Source organism: Salmo salar, chromosome ssa23 (genome assembly GCF_905237065.1).
Source record: "Salmo salar chromosome ssa23, Ssal_v3.1, whole genome shotgun sequence".
Lineage (NCBI taxonomy): Eukaryota > Metazoa > Chordata > Actinopteri > Salmoniformes > Salmonidae > Salmo > Salmo salar.
Genome location: NC_059464.1, coordinates 3,573,884 through 3,595,961, shown reverse-complemented (window position 1 = coordinate 3,595,961; position 22,078 = coordinate 3,573,884). Strand labels below are relative to the sequence as shown.

The 22,078-nt window shown below is 45.4% G+C and overlaps 1 protein-coding gene across 2 annotated transcripts in view; it reads left to right on the top strand.

Annotated features, from left to right (window-relative positions):
• LOC106583950 (insulin receptor) overlaps positions 1–22,078 on the top strand; it is a 152,160-nt gene that overhangs the window by 100,185 nt on the left and 29,897 nt on the right. For both annotated transcript variants that reach the window (XM_014168658.2, XM_014168659.2), the window contains one exon: positions 7,127–7,451. In XM_014168658.2, coding sequence (XP_014024133.1) covers positions 7,127–7,451 — 325 coding nt within the window. The remainder of the gene's footprint in view (positions 1–7,126; positions 7,452–22,078) is intronic.

Below are 22,078 nucleotides of genomic sequence, written 5' to 3'. Positions count from 1 at the left end.
ATAGGACTATTTATCTCTATACCATTTGTATTTTTATATACCTTTGACTATTGGATGTTCTTATAGGCACTCTAGTATTGCCAGCCTAATCTCGGGAGTTGATAGGGCTTGAAGTCATAAACAGTGCTGCGCTTCAAGCATTGCAAAGAGCTGCTGGCAAACGCATGAAAGTACTGTTGAATGAATGCTTATGAGCCTGCTGCTGCCTACCACCGCTCAGTCAGACTGCTCTATCAAATCATAGACTTAATTATAATAAACACACAGAAATACGAGCCTTAGGTCATTAATATGGTCAAATCCGGAAACTATCGTTTCTAAAACAAAACGTTTATTCTTTCAGTGAAATACAGAACCGCTCCGTATTTTATCGAATGGATGGCATCCATAAGTCTAAATATTGCTGTTACATTACACAACCTTCAATGTTATGTCATAATTATGTAAAATTCTGGCAAATTAATTACGGTCTTTGTTAGGAATAAATGGTCTTCACACAGTTTGCAACGAGCCAGGCGGCCCAAACTGCTGCATATACCCGGACTCTGCTTGCACAGACCACGAGAAGTTATTCAATTTCCTTAGTTAATATTGCCTGCTAACATTCATTTCTTTTAACTAAATATGCAGGTTGAAAAAAATATACTTGTGTATTGATTTTAAGAAAGGCATTGATGTTTATGGTTAGGTACATTGGTGCAACGACAGTCCTTTTTTCGCAAATGTGCTTGTTAAATCATCACCGTTTGGCGAATTAGGCTGTGATTCGATGATAAATTAACAGGCACCGCATTGATTATTTGCAACGCAGGACAAGCTAGTTAAACTAGTTATATCATCAACCATGTGTAGTTAACTAGTGATTATGTGAAGATTGATTGATTTGTTTTTTTTTATATGCTAAGTTTAATGCTAGCTAGCAACTTACCATGGCTCCTTGCTGCACTCGTGGTCAGCCTGCCATGCAGTCTCCTCATGGAGTGCAATGTAATCGGCCATAATTGGCGTCCAAAAATGCCGATTTACCGATTGCTATGAACACTTGAAATCAGCCCTGATTTAATCGGGCAACCACTACTACCTAATACACACTTAAGTAAAGGAATGGAATAAGAATATATACATATAAATGGATGCGCAATGACTGAGCGGCATTGGCAAGATGCAATAGATGGTATAAAATACAGTATATACATGAGATGAGTAATGCAAGATATGTAAACATTATTAAAGTGGCATTATTGAAGTGGCCAATGATTTCAAGTCTCTCTATGTAGGCAGCAGCCTCACTGTGTTAGTGATTGCTGTTTAACAATCTGATGGCCTTGAGATAGAAGCTATTTTTCAGTTAGTCCAAGCTTTGATGCACCTGTACTGACCTCGCCTTCTGGGTGGTAGTGGGGAGAATAGGCAGTGGCTCGGGTGGTTGTTGTCCATGATGATCTTTTTGGCCTTCCTGTGACATTGGGTGCTGTAGGTGTCATAGAGGGCAGGTACTTTGCCCCCGGTTGTGCAGACCGCACCACCCTCTGAAGAGCCCTGCGGTTATGGGCAATGCAGTTGCCGTACCAGGCGTGATGCAGCCCGACAGGATGCTCTCAATTGTGCATCTGTAAGAGTTTGAGAGTTTTAGGTGACAAGCCAAGTTTCTTCAGCCTCCTGAGGTTGAAAAGGCGCTGTTGCGCCTTCTTCACCACACTGTCTGTGTGGGTGGAACATTTCAGTTTGTCAGTGATGTGTACGCTGAGGAACTTAACTTTCCACCTTCTCCACTGCTGTCCTGTCGATGTGGATAGGTTGGTGCTCAGTGAGCACTGTTACCGTCAAGTAGGTTTTGCTAGGGCGTTGCGGTGGGTGTAAGTGTCTGTTTCTGATTCGTGTGTGAAAGAGACACACGCACATCTTTCACACACACAGAGATGATGGAGAGAGATTGAGTAGGGGGATGAATGAACAGGCTGTGTTTGGCACTGCTAGCGTGACCAGAATAGGAATGTTGCAGGCCAGTGTTAGTTGCAGTGTTAGCATTGTGCTAGCTAGTAGTAGGCTCTGAGCAGGCCTGGGGTTAAAAGGGCTTAGAGAGGGGGAGCAGGAGAGCGAGAGAGGGAGCTCCTCCTAGGCAGCGAGCGGTGGCCTCACGTATTTTCCCAGTGTGCCTCTGTCTGTTCTGTCTATCGAAGGGTTAACCCTGGGCAGCTCTCCTCCCCGAAATGGAAGGGGCCATTGAATGGCTCCTTTCCACGGCCAGCAAACACATTGGTTAAGGGTGAGGGCGGATCTGGGTGGGAGCTGTACTCCGGCATGTACTCTTCCTGGGAGATCGGGAATCTGATTGCCAACACACTGCATGCCGTGGTCACAGCATGTACGCAGCAGCACAGAGAGAGGCAAGGGAAGTGTGTTGCATTTTTGTGTGTGTTCTCTGCTCAGTGTGAAGAAAAACGAAGAAAAAGGCTCTGATCGCATAGACGGTAGGCTCCTATGTTGGATAAGGCCATAGGTGTTTCAGATTTCAGTTTTTCTCCCTCGTGTTTTTCACCTCCGTCCTTAGCTTGTCCATCTATCCCTCTTTAATTTCCTTCAGCCAGCCTGCTCCCCAACCTCCACCTTCACCTTCCCACCCCTCAGATTTCACATGATCCCTTCTCCAGCCCCTTCCCTCCTTCCCTCCGCCCCTCTCTCATCACCAACCTCTCTCATTTCAGACAGGCAGTGGGGAGGCCTGCCCCTGCCTCCTCGCTGAGAGGCAGAAGGTCCTTCCTTGTTATTCTGCTGGCAGTAAGCGTATGATGTCCTTACTGTAGTGTCAACCCTCAAAGGCTGGCTGACTGGCTCATTTCAATTCTTCTCCTTTCCCAATTGTTTTTTCCCTCTCAACTATTGAGGAATAGTGAGCTCAGTCGGCATCATCACCCTTCCCAAAAAAGAAAAGGAATGTTTCAGGCCTGTAACGTTTTCCGCTGGGGTGAGCACAGCAGCAGATATTCCAGAATTGTGTGTGTGTGTGTGTGTGTCGTCTTGCCCTGAGGAGGAAGATGATGACTCCCAACCTGATGTCTGTCTCAATGTGTCCTCACACCATGCTTACAGCGGCTCCAGATAGCCCCACACTGGAACGCACGCACGTATGCACACATACCTCGTTACTTTTTAAACAATAAGGTTGTCACGAGACAACTGTTTGAAAAGAGACCTGGACTTTTTCCTCAGTTTAGGTTTTTACAATGATCTAGCCACAAATGACTGCTAGCTTTTGTATAGAGTCATACTTTCCCTGACATTACCACTGTATTGTATCACTAGAATTAAGCTTATAGTACATTTTTAACCAGGATTTCTGTTTGAAGACATGGGTTAGGCTAATCTGAAAGTGTGCAGATAACCACATGCTATTGTGGTGACTGGACCAGACCCGAGCCACAGGTATTGTTGTGTATCACTTCATTAAAGTAATGGGCATTAGTAGAATAAACAGGAGGGGGATATAGTCAGTCAGGATGAACTTTGTGGAGTAAAGTGGAATGTTGACTGTCTGACTCCCTCGTGAAGAAAACCTTAAGCAAAGGAGCTTTAAGTTGTGTAACTAACAGAGAGCTGAAAGTCCTGCCTCCATGTTTATATATGTGGTAGTTGTGATGCAGGTTGTTTTGACACTGTTTATGGACTGGTTGTGTTGTGTAGTGTCTGAGCCCAGCTGAGGCTGCGCTGGGTTATTTTTACCATGGCCGGGAACCAGGGAGCTCTGACTGTGAACTAGGTTGTTGTTAGAAAGGGGTCATCCCACCAGGCAGGTGCTATATGCAACTGGGAGACAGTGAGAGACACTGTGGTGTGGTGGTTTTATCTGGGCCTCTGTCAAGCCAGACAGCTGGATTTCTCATCTGCAAAACTCTAGCCCTGTCCAGCCCCAACCCCATCCCAGCTCAGACCAGGCCTATACCACTTCCCAGTCCAGCCTAGCTTTGTTCAAGCCAGACCAGCTCTGATGGCCTAGGAGCGTTCCAAATGTATTGTGACTGTTTTAGGCTTATGGTGGGGTGGTACATTATACTTTTCGTCCCCTCTTTCAGGCCCCTCACTTTAATGCTGCTGATCAAATACACACTTCTCATTCAGCTCTCTCCATCCATTGGACTCTCTCATGTAACGTAGGGCCACTGACATGCACTGTTCACTTAAACAGACACACTGTAGTAGTAAACAAACAGACCTGTAAAAAATGGCAGCATTAGTAATAGTTAACAACAGAATGGATGACAGCAGCTTCCTCTCCTCCTCATTCGCCAGTTACTTCCTTCTGTGTTGCTCCCTTCTGTTAGCCCGTGGTGTGGTAACGGTCAGGGTGCGTTTGAGGTTCCCTCCCTCCAGAGGGCACTGGCTAGCAGGCAGGCATGCATACAGAAGCCTGAGGTTTCCACCCCAGAGCCTGGATCGAGAGCCTGGATCCCAGAGTCCAAAACCTCTAACCTCCCTCCTCAGCGCTGCCTCTCATTCTCTCCTCCTTCTCCATTTTTGGGTTTAGTGTTTTGTCCCCACCCCTCCCCCCTCCCACTTCCATTCCGTTGTAAAAGGAGAGTAGAATGCTGTGGTTGTTTTGTGTTGGACCCAGCCAGTTCCTGTGTCTCCAGCTTGCCAAACACGCGGGACAGACACACAGCTTTTATACAGCAGCCTATCAAATCCCCTCACATTGTTCCATCTGGGATGTCTGTCCACGGCGGGCCGCTGTCGGCACGGGGAGCAGGTGACTGCCAGCAGTGCTGCTGGGCCAGCTCCGGTTACCGTTACCGGGAGCCCAGCCTGGCTCCGAGGTGATCCACTCTGGACATTGGGAAGGCTGTCTGGAGAGATCCATGGGGGGTTTCCACCCGGAATAAATTAAATGTAACTGACACAAATTCCACACGTTCGGTTTCTAGCTATTGATGGTTAGAAGAGCTGTATTGTTCCAATAGTAGGAGTGAGATCAGCTGTATGGCTGAGGTAAATACTACATGTCAAAGTTTAACTAACCATACAACACTATGCACAAGTACTACGCTTAACAATTTTCACTGAACATTTTACAAAAACGAATTTAGTGGAAGAATTGTGCAGTTGCCAACTTTGGAATGACAGTAAAATCACCATGTTTTTATGCGATCATGTTATCAAAAAACTTAAATATCTGCTCCGAATTAAGATTCAAAGACGAAGAAATAATTGGATGTCAGCTATTATTGAACTACATTTACACCCGGTAAAGGCATTATGGTAACGGAATTACATAATGAGTCCCTGATCTATACTACACCGAAATGCATAATTATGGATATGAATGTCATTCTCATGTTTCACAAGTTTGGACATCGCAGCGTAAGGCAGTACTGCACAGTAGAGTACAGTAGAATTCAGTATAGTACTGTACAATGTACTGTACTGTACTCTACTCACTGTACTGTATTGTATTTTACTGTAATCTACTGTACTGTGCTACCCAAACTGTTGAAACATACTTCTATGATCGGTTCAGATTTGGTCCAGTCCGGTCCACCTGTGGACGTTATCATCAAGGCCAGGATGGACTGACCAAATTTCAACTACTTTCGACGTCCAGTGTAGGTCGGTGCTCAGTGGGTGACGATGCTGGCCACAATAAATGGAAAGATACGGGGCTCATTCGTTGGTGTCAGTAAGAGTTGGGAGAGGTGACATTAACTGGAGAAAGAGCGTGCAAGGGGGAGGGGTTGTCCAGACAGGCTGTTTTAACACTTGGTTTGACCACCAGACAACAGAAAGACAAAAAACATTTATGAGCTGAACATAACAGTATGCCAGTGGAAGGGAGGACAGTAGCAGGTAACCCAACTGTAGTTTGACTGCTATGATTTCCCATTGTAGCCAATTCAGTTGCAGTAATTCCGTTACAGATTTGTTTATTGTTCCGTTACAGGTTGGTAACGGAATTATGAGTTTGTTTATAAATTATTAAGTGAATCAAACTTTATCAGTAAAATCACTAACTAATTGATCTACCTTTACGTGTTCTGTGAACTTTCATTATCCTCCCTCACGAGGAAGAGAATATAGAAAATCTAGGTGTGTTTTTGGTAACGGAATTACAAGGCACAAGGCAGTATTTCTTAAACTTACAGAAGGCAAACAATTTCTCAAACTAAATCTAGTGTTGATATTAGTTGGCAGCGTTCTTTACGTCAACATTGTGTTTTGATGTATTTCTAATACCTTGACTTTTTCAGGAAGACCCATTTATCCAGAAATCAAATCCTTTACTGATGCCAAGTTTCTACGATTGAAAAGGTTATCTATGCCTTCATTTCCCCAAAATATAGACTCTTTGCTTTCATGACACACCCAATTTGGAATGCTCTTATGAACTTCACATGTTGGTGCTCATGGGGCCTTTTCGGTGGAAATACCCATATACAGTTGAAGTCGGAAGTTTACAAACACTTAGGTTGGAGTCATTAAAACTTGTTTTTCAACCACTCCACAAATTTCTTGTTAACAAACTATAGTTTTGCCAAGTTGGTTAGGACATCTACTTTGGGCATGACACAAGTCATTTTTCCAACAATTGTTTACAGACAGATTATTTCACTTATAATTCACTGTGTCACAATTCCAGTGGGTCAAAAGTTTACATACACTAAGTTGACTGTGCCTTTAAACAGCTTGGAAAATTCCAGAAGTGAGTGTATGTAAACTTCTGACCCATTGGGAATGTGATATAAGAAATAAAAGCTGAAATAAATAATTGTCTCTAATATTATTCTGACATTTCACATTCTTAAATTTAAAGTGGTGATCCTAACTGACCTAAAACAGGGAATTTTGACTAGGATTAAATGTCAGGAATTGTGAAAAACTGAGTTTAAAATCTTTTGACGCAGTTTAATCTCCGTTAGTCAGCACCTCTGCAATCATTTGGGTGTGAGTCAACTCATTTGGGGGGATGCTTTTTACTCAGGGAGACCGGGTAATATATTTGATCCCGATGTTAGTAATATCTACAGTCTGAGCCGATTCAAGACTGAATTCAGACAGCCCCCTGTATTGAGGTTGAACCCTAACCATCATCCCTCTCGCCCTCTCTTTCCCTCCTCCACTCATTCTCCCTCCACAGTGTGTCCCTCCACCTGTAAGCATCGGGCCTGTACCCAGCATGGCTACTGCTGCCACGACCAGTGCCTGGGAGGCTGCTTGGAGGCAGGCAACGCCAGCAGCTGTGTGGCCTGCCAGAACCTCCAGCACCAGGACACCTGTGTGGACCGCTGTCCCCAAGGATACTACATCTTCAAGGGCTGGCGCTGCGTCTCTCTCTCCTTCTGCCAGGACCTCCACAACCAGTGCAAGAATGGAAAGAGCAGTGACTGCCATGAGTACGTCATCCACAACAAAGCCTGCATCCCAGAGTGCCCCTCAGGGTACACCACCATCAACTCTACCACGTAAGTCTTAGAACTATAACATGACAGCCATATACCACCATCAACTATACCATGTAAGTCTTAGATCTATAACATGACAGCCGTTTACTAGGGGATTAACGATTCACCAATACGCATCACATGTTTGAGATATGAGTACATCGGTTGGCGGGACTCAAAACCCATCCAAATGTAGAATGCATCGGTCAGGAAATCGGTCCAAACGTTACGAATTGCCAGTTCAAAATGTTTTTGCTCAATTTACTATATCTTCAGCCTCCCGAGTGGCACAGCAGGGTAAGGTGTCACTACAGTCTCCCGGTCACAGCTGGCCGTGACCGGGAGACCCATGAGGTGGCGCACAATTGGACCAGTGTTGTCTGAGTTAGGGGAGGATTTGACTGGCTGGGATTTCCTTGTTCCATCGTGTTCTAGCGACTTCTTGTGGTGGGCCGTGTGCCTGTAAGCTGACTTCGGTCACCAGCTGGACGGTGTTTCCTCCGACATATTGGTGTGGCTGGCTAACGGATTAAGCGAGCAGTGTGTCAAGAAGCAGTGTAGCTTGGCAGGGTCGTGTTTCGGAGGACGCATGGCTCTCGACCTTCGCCTCTCCCGAGTCCGTAGGGGAGTTGCAGCGATGGGACAAGAATGTAACTACCAATTTGGATACCACGAAATTAGGGAGAAAATGGGGTTTTATTATACCTTCCAAAAATACCTGTGGAATAATACTGAGTCCTCTCCTTCAGTGTTGAATTAAGCATGTAATTGTGTTGAGTCATTGGTCTACAAGTCATTTTGCATTCAATATTAGTAGCCTAGTCAAATTGTGCACACTGCGCAGGTTCACACGCTGACCAACGAGAGATAGGCCTATTCCTGACCTGGCACATCTGCGGGTAACCTTCAGCTTTCAAAATGTTTGTAAAATGGGTTGCATAATATTAGGCTTTATTAATTGAGTGGCAACCAACGTAATTTGCTAGGTTATTTTTATCAAATGCCCTGTTGAAAATTGCGTTTTGCCCGGAATAAATGTAGCCTAACTACCCCCGGAGACAACTCTCATCTGGCTATTAGAGGTTGACCGATTAATCGGAATGGCCGATTAATTAGGGCCGATTTCAAGTTTGCATAACAATCAGAAATCAGTATTTTTGGACGCCGATTTGGCAGATTATTATAAAAAAATATATGTATTTTTTACACCTTTATTTAACTAGGCAAGTCAGTTAAGAACACATTCTTATTTTCAATGGCGGCCTAGGAACGGTGGGTTAACTGCCTTGTTCAGGGACAGAACGACCGATTTTTACCTTGTCAGCTCGGGGATTCAATCTTGCAACCTTACGGTTAACTAGTCCAACGCTCTAACCACCTGCTTTACATTGCACTCCACGAGGACCCTGCCTGTTACACGAATGCAGTAAGAAGCCATGGTAAGTTGCTAGCTAGCATTAAACTTATCTTATAAAAAACAATCAATCATAATCACTAGTTGCTCCAACGTGTACATAACCATAAACATCAATGCCTTTCTTAAAATCAATACACAAGTATATATTTTTAAACCTGCATATTTAGTTAATATTGCCTGCTAACATGAATTTCTTTTAACTAGGAAAAATGTGTTACTTCTCTTGCAACAGAGTCAGGGTATATGCAGCAGTTTGGGCCGCCTGGCTCGTTGCGAACTGTGAAGACTATTTCTTCTTAACAAAGACAGCCAACTTCGCCAAACGGGGGATGATTTAACAAAGCGCATTTGCGAAAAAAGCACAATCGTTGGACGACTGTACCTAACCATAAACATCAATGCCTTTCTTAAAATCAATACACAGAAGTATATATTTTTAAACCTGCATATTTTGCTAAAAGAAATCCAGGTTAGCAGGCAATATTAACCAGGTGAAATTGTGTCACTTCTCTTGCATTCATTTCACGCAGAGTCAGGGTATATGCAACAGTTTGGGCCACCTGGCTCGTTGCGAACTAATTTGCCAGAATTTTACGTAATTATGACATAACATTGAAGGTTGTGCAATGTAACAGGAATATTTAGACTTAGGGATGCCACCCGTTAGATAAAATACGGAACGGTTCCGTATTTCACTGAAAGGAAAAACGTTTTGTTTTCGAGATGATAGTTTCCGGATTCGACCATATTAATGACCTAAGGCTCGTATTTCTGTGTGTTTATTATATTATAATTAAGTCTTATGATTTGATAGAGCAGTCTGACTGAGCAGTGGTAGGCAGCAGCAGGCTCGTAAGCATTCATTCAAACAGCACTTTTTTGCGTTTTGCCAGCAGCTCTTCGCTGTGCTTCAAGCATTGCGCTGTTTATGACTTCAAGCCTATCAACTCCCAAGATTAGGCTGGTTTAACCGATGTGAAATGGCTGGCTAGTTAGCGGGGTGCGCGCTAATAGCGTTTCAAACGTCACTCGCTCTGAGACTTGGAGTAGTTGTTCCCCTTGCTCTGCATGGGTAACGCTGCTTCGAGGGTGGCTGTTGTCGATGTGTTCCTGGTTCGAGCCCAGGTAGGAGCGAGGAGAGGGACGGAAGCTATACTGTTACACTGGCAATACTAAAGTGCCTATAAGAACATCCAATAGTCAAAGGTATATGAAATACAAATCGTATAGAGAGAAATAGTCCTATAATAACTACAACCTAAAACTTCTTACCTGGGAATATTGAAGACTCGTGTTAAAAGGAACCACCAGCTTTCATATGTTCTCATGTTCTGAGCAAGGAACTTAGCTTTCTTACATGGCACATATTGCACTTTTACTTTCTTCTCCAACACTTTGTTTTTGCATTATTTAAACCAAATTGAACATGTTTCATTATTTATTTGAGGCTAAATTGATTTTATTGATGTATTATACACTACTCAAAAAAATAAAGGGAACACTTAAAGAACACAATGTAACTCCAAGTCAATCACACTTCTGTGAAATCAAACTGTCCACTTAGGAAGCAACACTGATTGACAATACATTTCACATGCTGTTGTGCAAATGGAATAGACAACAGGTGGAAATTATAGGCAATTAGCAAGACACCCCCAATAAAGGAGTGGTTCTGCAGGTGGGGACCACAGACCACTTCTCAGTTCCTATGCTTCCTGGCTGATGTTTTGGTCACTTTTGAATGCTGGCGGTGCTTTCACTCTAGTGGTAGCATGAGACGGAGTCTACAACCCACACAAGTGGCTCAGGTAGTGCAGCTCATCCAGGATGGCACATCAATGCGAGCTGTGGCAAGAAGGTTTGCTGTGTCTGTCAGCGTAGTGTCCCGAGCATGGAGGCGCTACCAGGAGACAGGCCAGTACATCAGGAGACGTGGAGGAGGCCGTAGGAGGGCAACAACCCAGCAGCAGGACCGCTACCTCCGCCTTTGTGCAAGGAGGAGCACTGCCAGAGCCCTGCAAAATGACCTCCAGCAGGCCACAAATGTGCAGGTGTCTGCTCAAACGGTCAGAAACAGACTCCATGAGGGTGGTATGAGGGCTCGACGTCAACAGGTGGGGGTTGTGCTTACAGCCCAACACCGTGCAAGACTTTTGGCATTTACCAGAGAACACCAAGATTGGCAAATTTGCCACTGGCGCCCTGTGCTCTTCACAGATGAAAGCAGGTTCACACTGAGCACGTGACAGACGTGACAGAGTCTGGAGACGCTGTGGAGAACGTTCTGCTGCCTGCAACATCCTCCAGCATGACCGGTTTGGCGGTGGGTCAGTCATGGTGTGGGGTGGCATTTCTTTGGGGGGCCGCACAGCCCTCCATGTGCTCGCCAGAGGTAGCCTGACTGCCATTAGGTACCGAGATGAGATCCTCAGACCCCTTGTGAGACCATATGCTGGTGCGGTTGGCCCTGGGTTCCTCCTAATGCAAGACAATGCTAGACCTCATGTGGCTGGAGTGTGTCAGCAGTTCCTGCAAGAGGAAGGCATTGATGCTATGGACTGGCCCGCCCGTTCCCCAGACCTGAATCCAATTGAGCACATCTGGGACATCATGTCTCGCTCCATGGAGGCCACACACACTACTGAGCCTCATTTTGACTTGTTTTAAGGACATTACATCAAAGTTGGATCAGCCTGTAGTTTAATTTTGAGTGTGACTCCAAATCCAGACCTCCATGGGTTGATAAATTGGATTTCCATTGATTATTCTTGTGTGATTTTGTTGTCAGCACATTCAACTATGTAAAGAAGATTATTTCATTCATTCAGATCTAGGATGTGTTATTTTAGTGTTCTCTTAATTTTTTTGAGCAGTATATTAAGTTAAAATAAGTGTTCATTCAGTGTTGTAATTGTCATTATTACAAATAAATAAATAAAAATCTGCCGATTAATCGGCATCGGTGTTTTTGGGCCCTCCAATAATCGGCATCAGTATCGGCGTTGAAAAATCATAATCGGTCGACCTCTACTGGCTATACATTCAATTTCATTTCGATTGTTCAGGTTCAACATCAGCAATAGTTTTGGTAGTTTTGCTTGAAACAATCAGTTGTCATTTTTAGATATACCGGGTAAAGTATATAATTTCATAATGAGGACAGTCACTTTTGCTACCCACACAGCATGGCCAAAGCAGGAGACCTTGAAGAAGAGAAGCTCACTCCAAGTCATAAAAACTTCCAAACGGTCTAAACCATTCGATTATGAGACAGGGGTGAAATACAAAGTTTTTCATATATTCATAGGCAATGTCATAGCAAATTTGTAAAGATAAATATTGATACATTTCTATAACATATACACAGGGAGTCAGGAAGCGGGTGCAGAAGATGAGTTTAATAAGAAACATGAAGATAATCAGGACAGGGCATCGGCTTTGATGTTCTTTGAACCTGGGCGATATGACAAGGTGAATTCGAATCTAGTGAAGAATAGGGCCCACCTTGCTTGGTGCCGATTCAGCCCTCGCTGTCCGTATGTACTCCAGGTTTCCGATGGTCGGTGAGGATGAGAAATGCTTCCTTGGCGCCCTCCAGCAAGTCTCCCCACTCTTCTAATGCCAACTTCACTGCCAAGAGCTCCCGGTCACCGACGTCATAGTCCCTTTCTGCAGGAGACCGTATTTTGTATTTTTTGTAGTATGCACATGGATACAATTTCTGTGGGTTACCTTGACGTTGGGACAGGTCAGCCCACATGCCCACTTCTGAAGCGTCCACCTCCACCACGAAGGGCAGCGTAGAATCTGGATTTTCTGCAACGGGCAGAGGTGAAATGCCCCTTCAGTATACGGAAGGTGTTATCGGCTGCAGGACTCCACACCAACTTATGGTTACCACCCTTGAGGTGAGAGGCGATGGAGCTGAAGTTCCTAATGAAGCAACGGTAGGAGTTGGCAAACCCCAAAAATCGTTGTAACCCCTTTATGGTGGTTGTGACTGGCCATGACCTGACTGCATTGACCTTCCTCTCCTCCATCATCACTCCCTGTGGACTGATCTGGTATCCTAAGAAGTAGACAGCGACCTGATGGAACTGGCACTTCTCCGCTTTCACGTTCAGGTGATTCTCCAGGAGGCGTTCTAGGACTACTGTGACGTGGGCGATGTGATCCTCCAAGGTGGCCGAGTAGACCAGGATGTCGTCGATCTACACGACCACCTGGCGCCCGAACATGTCCCGGAACACCTCGTTAATGAATACCTAGAACACCAACAAAGCATTGGCTAATCCATAAGGCATAACCAAGTACTCGTAGTAACCAGACACCATGCTGAATGCGGTTTCCATTCATCCCCCTCCCGGATGTGGATCAGATTGTAGGCAATCCGCAGGCGCAATTTGGTAAAAAAACAAAAATAAAACGGGCCCAGCGTAGCTGTTAGATCTCGGCCGGCACCAACGGGAGAGGGTAGCGGTACTTATTGGTGATGGAATTGATCCCTCTGTAATAGATGCACGGGCGTAGACCTCCGTCCTTCTTGGCCACAAAGAACAGTCCTGCCGACGTAGGAGATGAAACCCTGTTGGAGAGCCTCCCGGATGTACTCCTCCATAACCTTTGTTTCAGCCACCGACAGAGGGTAGATGCGGAGGCGCAGAGCCTGCAAGCAGGTCGATGTTACGGTCCCAGGGGCGATGAGGGAGACGGGTAGCGTGGGTCTTGGAGAAAACCTCCCGGAGATCCTGTATACCTCCGGGATGTTGGGCTGGAGGGCAACCACAGGACTCTCAACTGACATGGAACCACAGGGGAAAGGAAAGCAGGTAATTCAGATGCCCAGTCTGTGATTTTCATCCTCAATCATGAGATGTTGGGGTCATGACATTGAAGCCACGGGAGGCTGAGGATGACTTTGTGTACTGGTGCATTGATAATGACAAAGGGAAGGCTTTTTTGATTGATGGATTCCACTGTGAGGATGAGTAGTTCTGTGATGTGCGTTATTGTGCCGGATCCTAATGGTCGACTATCCAGTACTTGGAACGGGAGAGGAGAGTGGGTATGAGGTGATGTTCAGGGAGGAAGCGAGGGCCTGGTTTATGAAAATCCCTGTGGCGCCGGAGTCCACTAGAGCTGTAGAAACTACACGAGGGACAGCCAGCCAGTGAAATGGAAACCAGAAAGTGATGATGGAATACTCAAGCCTACACCGGGAGACGGATGATCATGGGGCCCACCCCTCTGCTCTCGTGGACTCCGGGTTGGAATGCACCGGACACTGCTGAAGCTGGTGCCCCTCCTGAACACAATAGGAACAGAGCCCCAGCTTTTTCTGGTGATGCTGCGGGGAGCTGTGTGGCCCCTACCTCCATGGGTTCAGGCTCTGTTTCAGGACGACCATTGGAGGAAGGCGAGAGACGAGGGGGTGCCAGCACTCTCGAAGGTTCTCCAGACGGATGGCCATCGCTATGAGCGCATCCACGGAAAGTATGTCTTCTGGACTTCTTCGCGCAGTCCTCTTCGGAATAAGGTGCGGAGCGCCAGCACATTCCGTCGGCTGGAGGCTGCCACAGTCCGGAAGTTGAGGACGTACTCCGTAGCGGTCTTGGCACCCTGCCGGAGTTGTAGTCACTCATCTCCCTCTGCCCTCATGTGGATAATCGAAGACCGCCCTGAACAGAGCCATGAACCTTTCATAGAAACCCAGCTCCTCCTCTCTTCTCTCCAAGACGGCCGTAGCCCACTCCAAAGGCTGTCTGGTCAGAAAGGAAGTGACCGTTGCAACTTTGGACCTCTCGGTGGATGGGGTTCCTGTCTGATGGGTGAAATAGAGAGAGCACTGGAGTAGGAAGCCAGTCCCGTCCTATTTGTTCGGGAGGGACAATCGGGCATCACTGACCTGGGCAGACTGCTGGATGGGCTGGGGGACTGGCTCTCTGGGACGACTCGTGGTAGAGAATCCACCGCTAGTTGGAGATTAATCCTCTAAGGTGTTGTCGAGGTGGTGGAGAATGCAGAGGACCTTATCCATTACTGTACCCAGTTGAGCCAGCTGGTCGTGGTGTTGACAGAGTAGGTGTTCCTGTTTGTTGACCATCTGAGTGATATCCTTAACTTCTGCAGCTTCCATATATTGAGAGGCAGTATTCTGTAACATATACGCAGGGAGTCAGGAAGCAGGTGCAGAAGGTGAGTTTAATAATAAGGAACATGCAGATAATCAAAACAGGAGTAGTGTACTCCTGATTCCTGCTTACAATCTAAAATTAAGGCAGGAAGCACCAGTGACTAGATCAATAAAAAGTGGTCAGATGAAGCAGATGCTAAGCTACAAGACTGTTTTGCTAGCACAGACTGGAATATGTTCCGGGATTCCTCCGATGGCATTGAGGAGTACGCCACATCAGTCATTGCCTTCATCAATAAGTGCATCTGACGTCATCCCCACAGTGACCTTACGTACATACCCCAACCAGAAGCCATGGATTACAGGCAACATCCCCACTGAGCTAAAAGGTAGTGCTGCCGCTTTCAAGGAGAGGGACTCTAACCCGGAAGCTTATAAGAAATCCTGCTATGCCCTCGGACGAACCATCAACCTACCAGACAAGCTAAACTCCTTCTATGCTCGCTTCGAGGCAAATAACACTGAAACATGCATGAGAGCACCAGCTGTTCCGGAAGACTGTGATTACGCTCTCCGTATCCGATGTGGGTAACTTCTTAGGGCTCAAATCCCGTTATCGGGATTGATTTGACAACAGCCAGTGAAAGTGCAGGGCGCCAAATTCAAACAACAGAAATCTCATAATTAAAATTCCTCAAACATACTGGATCCTGAACATCCTGACAGGCTGCCCCCAGGTGGTAAGGGTAGGTAACAACACATTCGCCACGCTGATCCTCAACACGGACCCCTCATGGGTGCGTGCTCAGTTCCCTCCTGTATTCCCTGTTCCTGCACGGCCAGGCACGACTCCAACACCATCATTAAGTTTGCCAATGACACAACAGTGATAGGCCTGATCACCGACAACACTGCGAAAGCCTACAGGGAGGAGGTCTGAGACCTGGCTGTGTGGTGCCAGGACAACAACCTCTCCCTCAACGTGATCAAGACAAAGGAGATGATTGTGGACTACAGGAAAAAGAAGACCGAGCATGCCCTCATTCTCATCGACGGGGCTGCAGTGGAGCAGGTTGAGAGTTTCAAGTTCCTTGGTGTCCACTTCACCAACAAACTTTCATGGTCCATGCACACCAAGACAATCGTGACGAGGGCACAACAAAACCTATTCCCCCTCAGGAGACTGAAAAGATTTGGCATGCGTCCTCAGATCCTCAAAAGGTTCTACAGCTGCACCATCGAGAGCATCCTGACTGGTTGCATCCCTGCCTGGTATGGCAACTGCTCGTGCCTCCAACCGCAAGACACTACAAAGGGTAGTGCGAACGGCCCAGTACATCACTGGGGCCAAGCTTCCTGCCATCCAGGACCTCAATACCAGGCGATGTCAGCCACCCTAGTCATTGCCCCCCCCCCACCCCCCCACCCCCAACTGATAGTGGAATGTTAGATTACCAGTTTCCCTTGTCACTCTGCTCACGTGCATATATAAATTTTTACACAGTCACACACACACACACACACACACACAGTCACAGGCAGATCCAGCTCAGGAGCTCCATCAACAACAGATTTTAATTGGAAAATTAAATGAATGGAAAATGAATGTGTTTATGCAACAAATGTTAGTGTATCCAACCGAATCACATCCATTTTTTTTTTTTAACTAAATGTATCGTTCCTGTACCGGAGATCAATGTACTGTATCTAGATACATATCGAATCGTCTTGAAAGGCAAAGATGCACATCCCACCATATACCACCATCAACTCTACCATGTAAGTCATGACAGCCATATACCATCAACATGACAGCCATATACCATCATTAGCTCTCAAACTCTAGGCGGCATTCTGCCTTCTTCCTATAGTTTTCAGCTGTTTGCTTCACCCATGAGTGGCTCATGTGAACTACAATCCCGATGCTGTGTTTTAACGTTTAGCAACGTCAATAATAATCGCTTACGATACGGCTTTCGAAACATATGGCCCTTATCTTTCATCAGCGAGAAAGAGTCCTTCAAATAAAAAAAGCGCTGTAGGATGACTTCGTCCAATGACTCCAATAACTCTTGTGTGTAATGGAACTGAGAGTCATGATTAAGGGCTGATACCACCATCAATTCTACCATGCAAGTCTTAGATCTATAACATGACAGCCATATATCACCATCACCATCATATACCACCATGTACGCGTCTGCAGTGATGTCACACCAGGTGCCATAGTGGACACAGATGTACAGTGACAGTCGAAACACCATAACAAACATGGCAGGATCACAGCGGCACTCTGAAGTGCGTTGAGTCATCATGATTCTACGTTGAGTAGTCTTTAATGTAGATACACCACCATCAACTCCGCTACTTCAATCTGAAGTCAGTGCACCACTGTCAACTCTTCCATACGTGTCACCTCCATCACATGCGTCAGCAACCAGCGATGTCAGCAGACACTACAGCACTCACTGAACCCATACTGTGTACTATACACCTCTACCCGTAACATGGCCCACAGTCTGCTTACAGTCCGCTTGCGTTAGACTTAGTCATTTGGTTAACATAGTCTGTTTATGTGGGTCAAATCTGTTTAGGTGTTTTTTGGGCAACTCTTGTTTTGGCCACATTAGTCACGCCGACTGGGTGACACTACTGTCATTTTCCAGCATGTATAGTTAACCGTTAAAGTCCTGGCTGACCTCACAGCAGAGTTGAGATTAATATGACAATAGAGGAGGAGGGTAAAACATCACGTCTCACTGTCATATGTGTCCCCTGACCTGGCTAGGACGTAAACAGTCTCCACTCTACAAAAACTCCTTACACACACACACACACACACACACACACTCCTTTCACACAGACACACACACTCAGAGTGATAACACCGACCGTGTGCCGTGCTCCTCTGTGTCCCCAAAGACTTTTCCCTGTGTGGCTCTGAGTGAGTGTCACCTGATGATGCTTTCACAGTAAACAGGAGGCTCTGGAACAGGAAGGGCACAGCGCCTCTGTTGGGTTTCATTAGTTTGCTTCCCAAAAGGCACCCTATTCCCTATGTAGTACACTTCTTTTGTCCAGGGCCCATAGGGTAGTGCACTAGCTTATATAGGGAATAGGGTGCCATTTGTGACACCAATCAAATTGTATTTGTCATTTGCGCCGAATACAACAGGTCCTTGCCATGAAATGCTTACTTATAATCCCTTAACCAACAATGCAGTTTTAAGAAAATATTTTGTAAATAACTTTAGTTTAAAACAATGAAAAAAAAAAAAAAGTAACACAATAAAATAACAATGAGGCTATATATAGGGGGAACTGGTACATTGCCAATGTGCGGGGGTACAGGTTAGTTGAGGTAATTTGTACATGTAGGTAAGTGTAAAGTGACTATGCATAGATGATAAACAGCGAGTAGCAGCAGTGTAAATACAAAGGATGGGGGGGGGGGTGTCAATGCAAATAGTCCAGGTTGGCATTTGATTAATTCTTCAGCAGTCTTATGGCTTGGGGGTAGAAGCTGTTAAGGAGCCTTTTGGACCTAGACTTGGCACTCTGGTAACACTTGCCGTGCGGTAGCAGAGAGAACAGTCTATGACTTGGGTGACTGGAGTCTGACAATTTTTGGGGCTTTCCTCTGACACCACCTAGTATATAGGTCCTGGATGGCAGGAAGCTTGGCCCCAGTGATGTACTGGGCTGTATGCACTACTGTTAAAGGAATTCCTGCTTGAGGGTAATGATTAAATAATTCTATAAAGCCTGTCGAATAAGTAACTAAAGGGTTGAGCATAGGTCTCATGAGATTGACTAGGATAGGAGAGGAATGGAGGTCTGTGTGTTTAAGTAAACATCAAGAACTGTTAAACTGTGGTTGACCTGACCTAGCTTGAACCCTCTAGGTTTCCCTAATCTCAGAGATATGAAACTGTCGGCTGGGTAAGAATTTACGGTGTTGAGAGTTTTGGGGAAGAACAATTAAATTCCCTTAGTGTTAGTGTGTAATGTGTGTGCGTAAATGAGGAGCCTGGTATATAATAGATGTTTTGTGTATGAACTGCAGAACGTTCTCTGAATAAACTGTACAGACCTTTTGCAGAAAGCTGAGTCCTTGCCTAATTATTATTATTAACCCAGTGTCTTACAAACCTTGGGGATTAGTCGAGGCTTATTGATTGGTAATTATTAGCATTGGGATTCGAAAATTCCCGTAACTACCCTCTGTAGTGCCATGCCAGGCAGTGATGCAACCGGTCAGGATGCTCTCGATGGTGCGGGTGTAGAACTTTTTGAGGATCTGGGTACCCATACCAAATCTTTTCAGCCTCCTGCGAGTGGGAAAGGTGTTGTCGTGCCCTCTTCACGACTTTGTTGGCGTGTTAGGACCATGATAGTTCATTGGTGATATGGATACCAAGGAGCTTGAAACTCTCGACACGCTCCACTACAGCCCCGTCGATGTGAATGGGGGCGTGTTCACCCTCCTTTTCCTGTAGGCCACGATCATCTCCTTTGTCTTGCTCACGTTGAGGGAGAGGTTGTTGTCCTGGCACCACACTGCCAGGTCTCTGGCCTCCTCCCTATAGGCTGTCTCATCGTTGTTGTGATCAGGCCTACAGTCTTGGACATTTGGCTTCATTTGGATAGTTTAGACCGTTAAGTCTAAGGAAGAGACTGGTTTAGCAGAGATGAGACATACCCCCTCCCAAAGCCACACGCTGGCCCATGATTCATGGTGTTTGTGTGTTTATCATATCATTTAGTGTGTTCTGTAGGGAAGGCAGCAAGCAGGTCGACAGGCCACTGTGGACTGAACGTGTTGCTGAAGGTATTAGGCAGTGTCTCCAGTGTGAGTTGCGCTGTGTTGCTTTATCCAGAGGACAGTGTCTGAGTGTTGGGCTAGTCTGGGGAAATACCCATCATCCAGATAGGGAGAGGTAGAAATAGACGTATTTCGGAGGCAAACATAGGCAAACACCACATACACAAACACACACACTTACTGGAAGTCATGGAGTGTACACACTCTCATACTGAATACCCACCTGCTGCATTCCTTCACTTTTTTTTTCTCTCTTTTTACTTTATTTTTCTCATTTGAGCAGGTAGACCCTGTTTCTCCTCTCATTAGTTCATTACTCTTTATTATACTCTTAACTACCTGAGGGAGCAATATAGGGCTACTTAAATTCCCTCCTGACTGTTTACTCACTGCTGAAGGATTTTCCTCAGCATCCAGCCAACTAATAGAGATGACTTAAAGGAGAGAACTCCCTAAACTGATTGTTGGTCTGTACAGTAGGGAGCCGTTTGTTTGCTGACTGCACAGTGTGTTATAGGGACTACCCCACCGACTGACAGATGTCATTTTTGCCCGTTTCTACATGTAGAATTGGTTTGCACTCAGTTTGCAAATTACGTCTGGCACTCTGTTCAGAGGTGCTAAGTACTCTCAGCCGGCAGACGCTTAACAATCCTACTGGTCTGCCCGTGCCTTAAGGCTATGAGGAACATTGCTTAAAGAAGAGAGATTCACAGTGTTCCGAGGGCCATTTCTTAAAGTCGCGTAGTACAATACGTGTGTAAAGCGATTCACACACACGTCATCCAGTATGACGGGAAGGACGTTGCTAGATGATCCGTTTCATTCAGCAGGCGTTGCGACATCGGGGACTGTTGTAGTCCTTCGCTGCTGGGCCGAGTGAGGGAGCATCTGTAACCAGACTCTCAAATCACCCTCCCAGACACACAGACAGGGCTGTGACCAGGACGCAGCAGCGAAGGACTCCCAATTGTCCCTGATGTCACAACGGCTGCAGAAAGAAATGGATCATTAAGGAACTTCCTTCCCATCATACTGGATGGATTGTGTGTGTGTGTGTGTGTGTGTGTGAGAGAATCTCACCAGGAGCAAAAGAGAATTTGTTTTGAATCTGAGACCGTTTTATAACATCTGAGTTGTTTGGATTCAAAATCTAAGTTGTTGACCAATGGTATTACTTTAAAGTTAACCTGTTAGGGCTAGGGGGCAGTATTGACACGGCTGGATAAAAAAACATACCCGATTTAATCTGGTTACCACTCCTACCCAGTAACTAGAATATGCATATACTTATTACATATGGATAGAAAACACCCTAAATTTTCTAAAACTGTTTGAATGGTGTCTGTGAGTATAACAGAACTCATTTGGCAGGCAAAACCCTGAGACATTTTCTGACAGGAAGTGGATACCTGATGTGTTGTATTGCCTTTAAACCTATCCCATTGAAAAACACAGGGGCTGAGGAATATTTTGGCACTTCCTATTGCTTCCACTAGATGTCACCAGCCTTTACAAAGTGTTTTGAGTCTTCTGGAGGGAGATCTGACCGAACAAGAGCCATGGAACGATGATGTCCCATTAGACACCTGGCGCGCGAGTTCATGTTGGGTACCCTTGTTCCAATACGTTATAAAAGAGTATGCATTCGTCCACCTTGAATATTATTCATGTTCTGGTTAAAAAAGGCCCTAATGATTTATGCTATACAACGTTTGACATGTTTGAACGAACGTAAATATATTTTTTTCCCCTCGTTCATGACGAGAAGTCCGGCTGGCTTAGATCATGTGCTAACAAGACGGAGATTTTTGGACATAAATGATGAGCTTTTTTGAACAAAACTACATTCGTTATGGACCTGTGATACCTGGAAGTGACATCTGATGAAGAGAATCAAAGGTAATGGATTATTTACATAGTATTTTCGATTTTAGATCTCCCCAACATGACGTCTAGTCTGTATCGCAACGCGTATTTTTCTGGGCGCAGTGCTCAGATTATTGCAAAGTGTGATTTCCCAGTAAGGTTATTTTTAAATCTGGCAAGTTGATTGCGTTCAAGAGATGTAAATCTATAATTCTTTAAATGACAATATAATATTTTACCAATGTTTTCTAATTTTAATTATTTAATTTGTGACGCTGACTTGACTGCCGGTTATTGGAGGGAAACGATTTCCTCAACATCAATGCCATAGTAAAACGCTGTTTTTGGATATAAATATGAACTTGATAGAACTAAAAATGCATGCATTGTCTAACATAATGTCC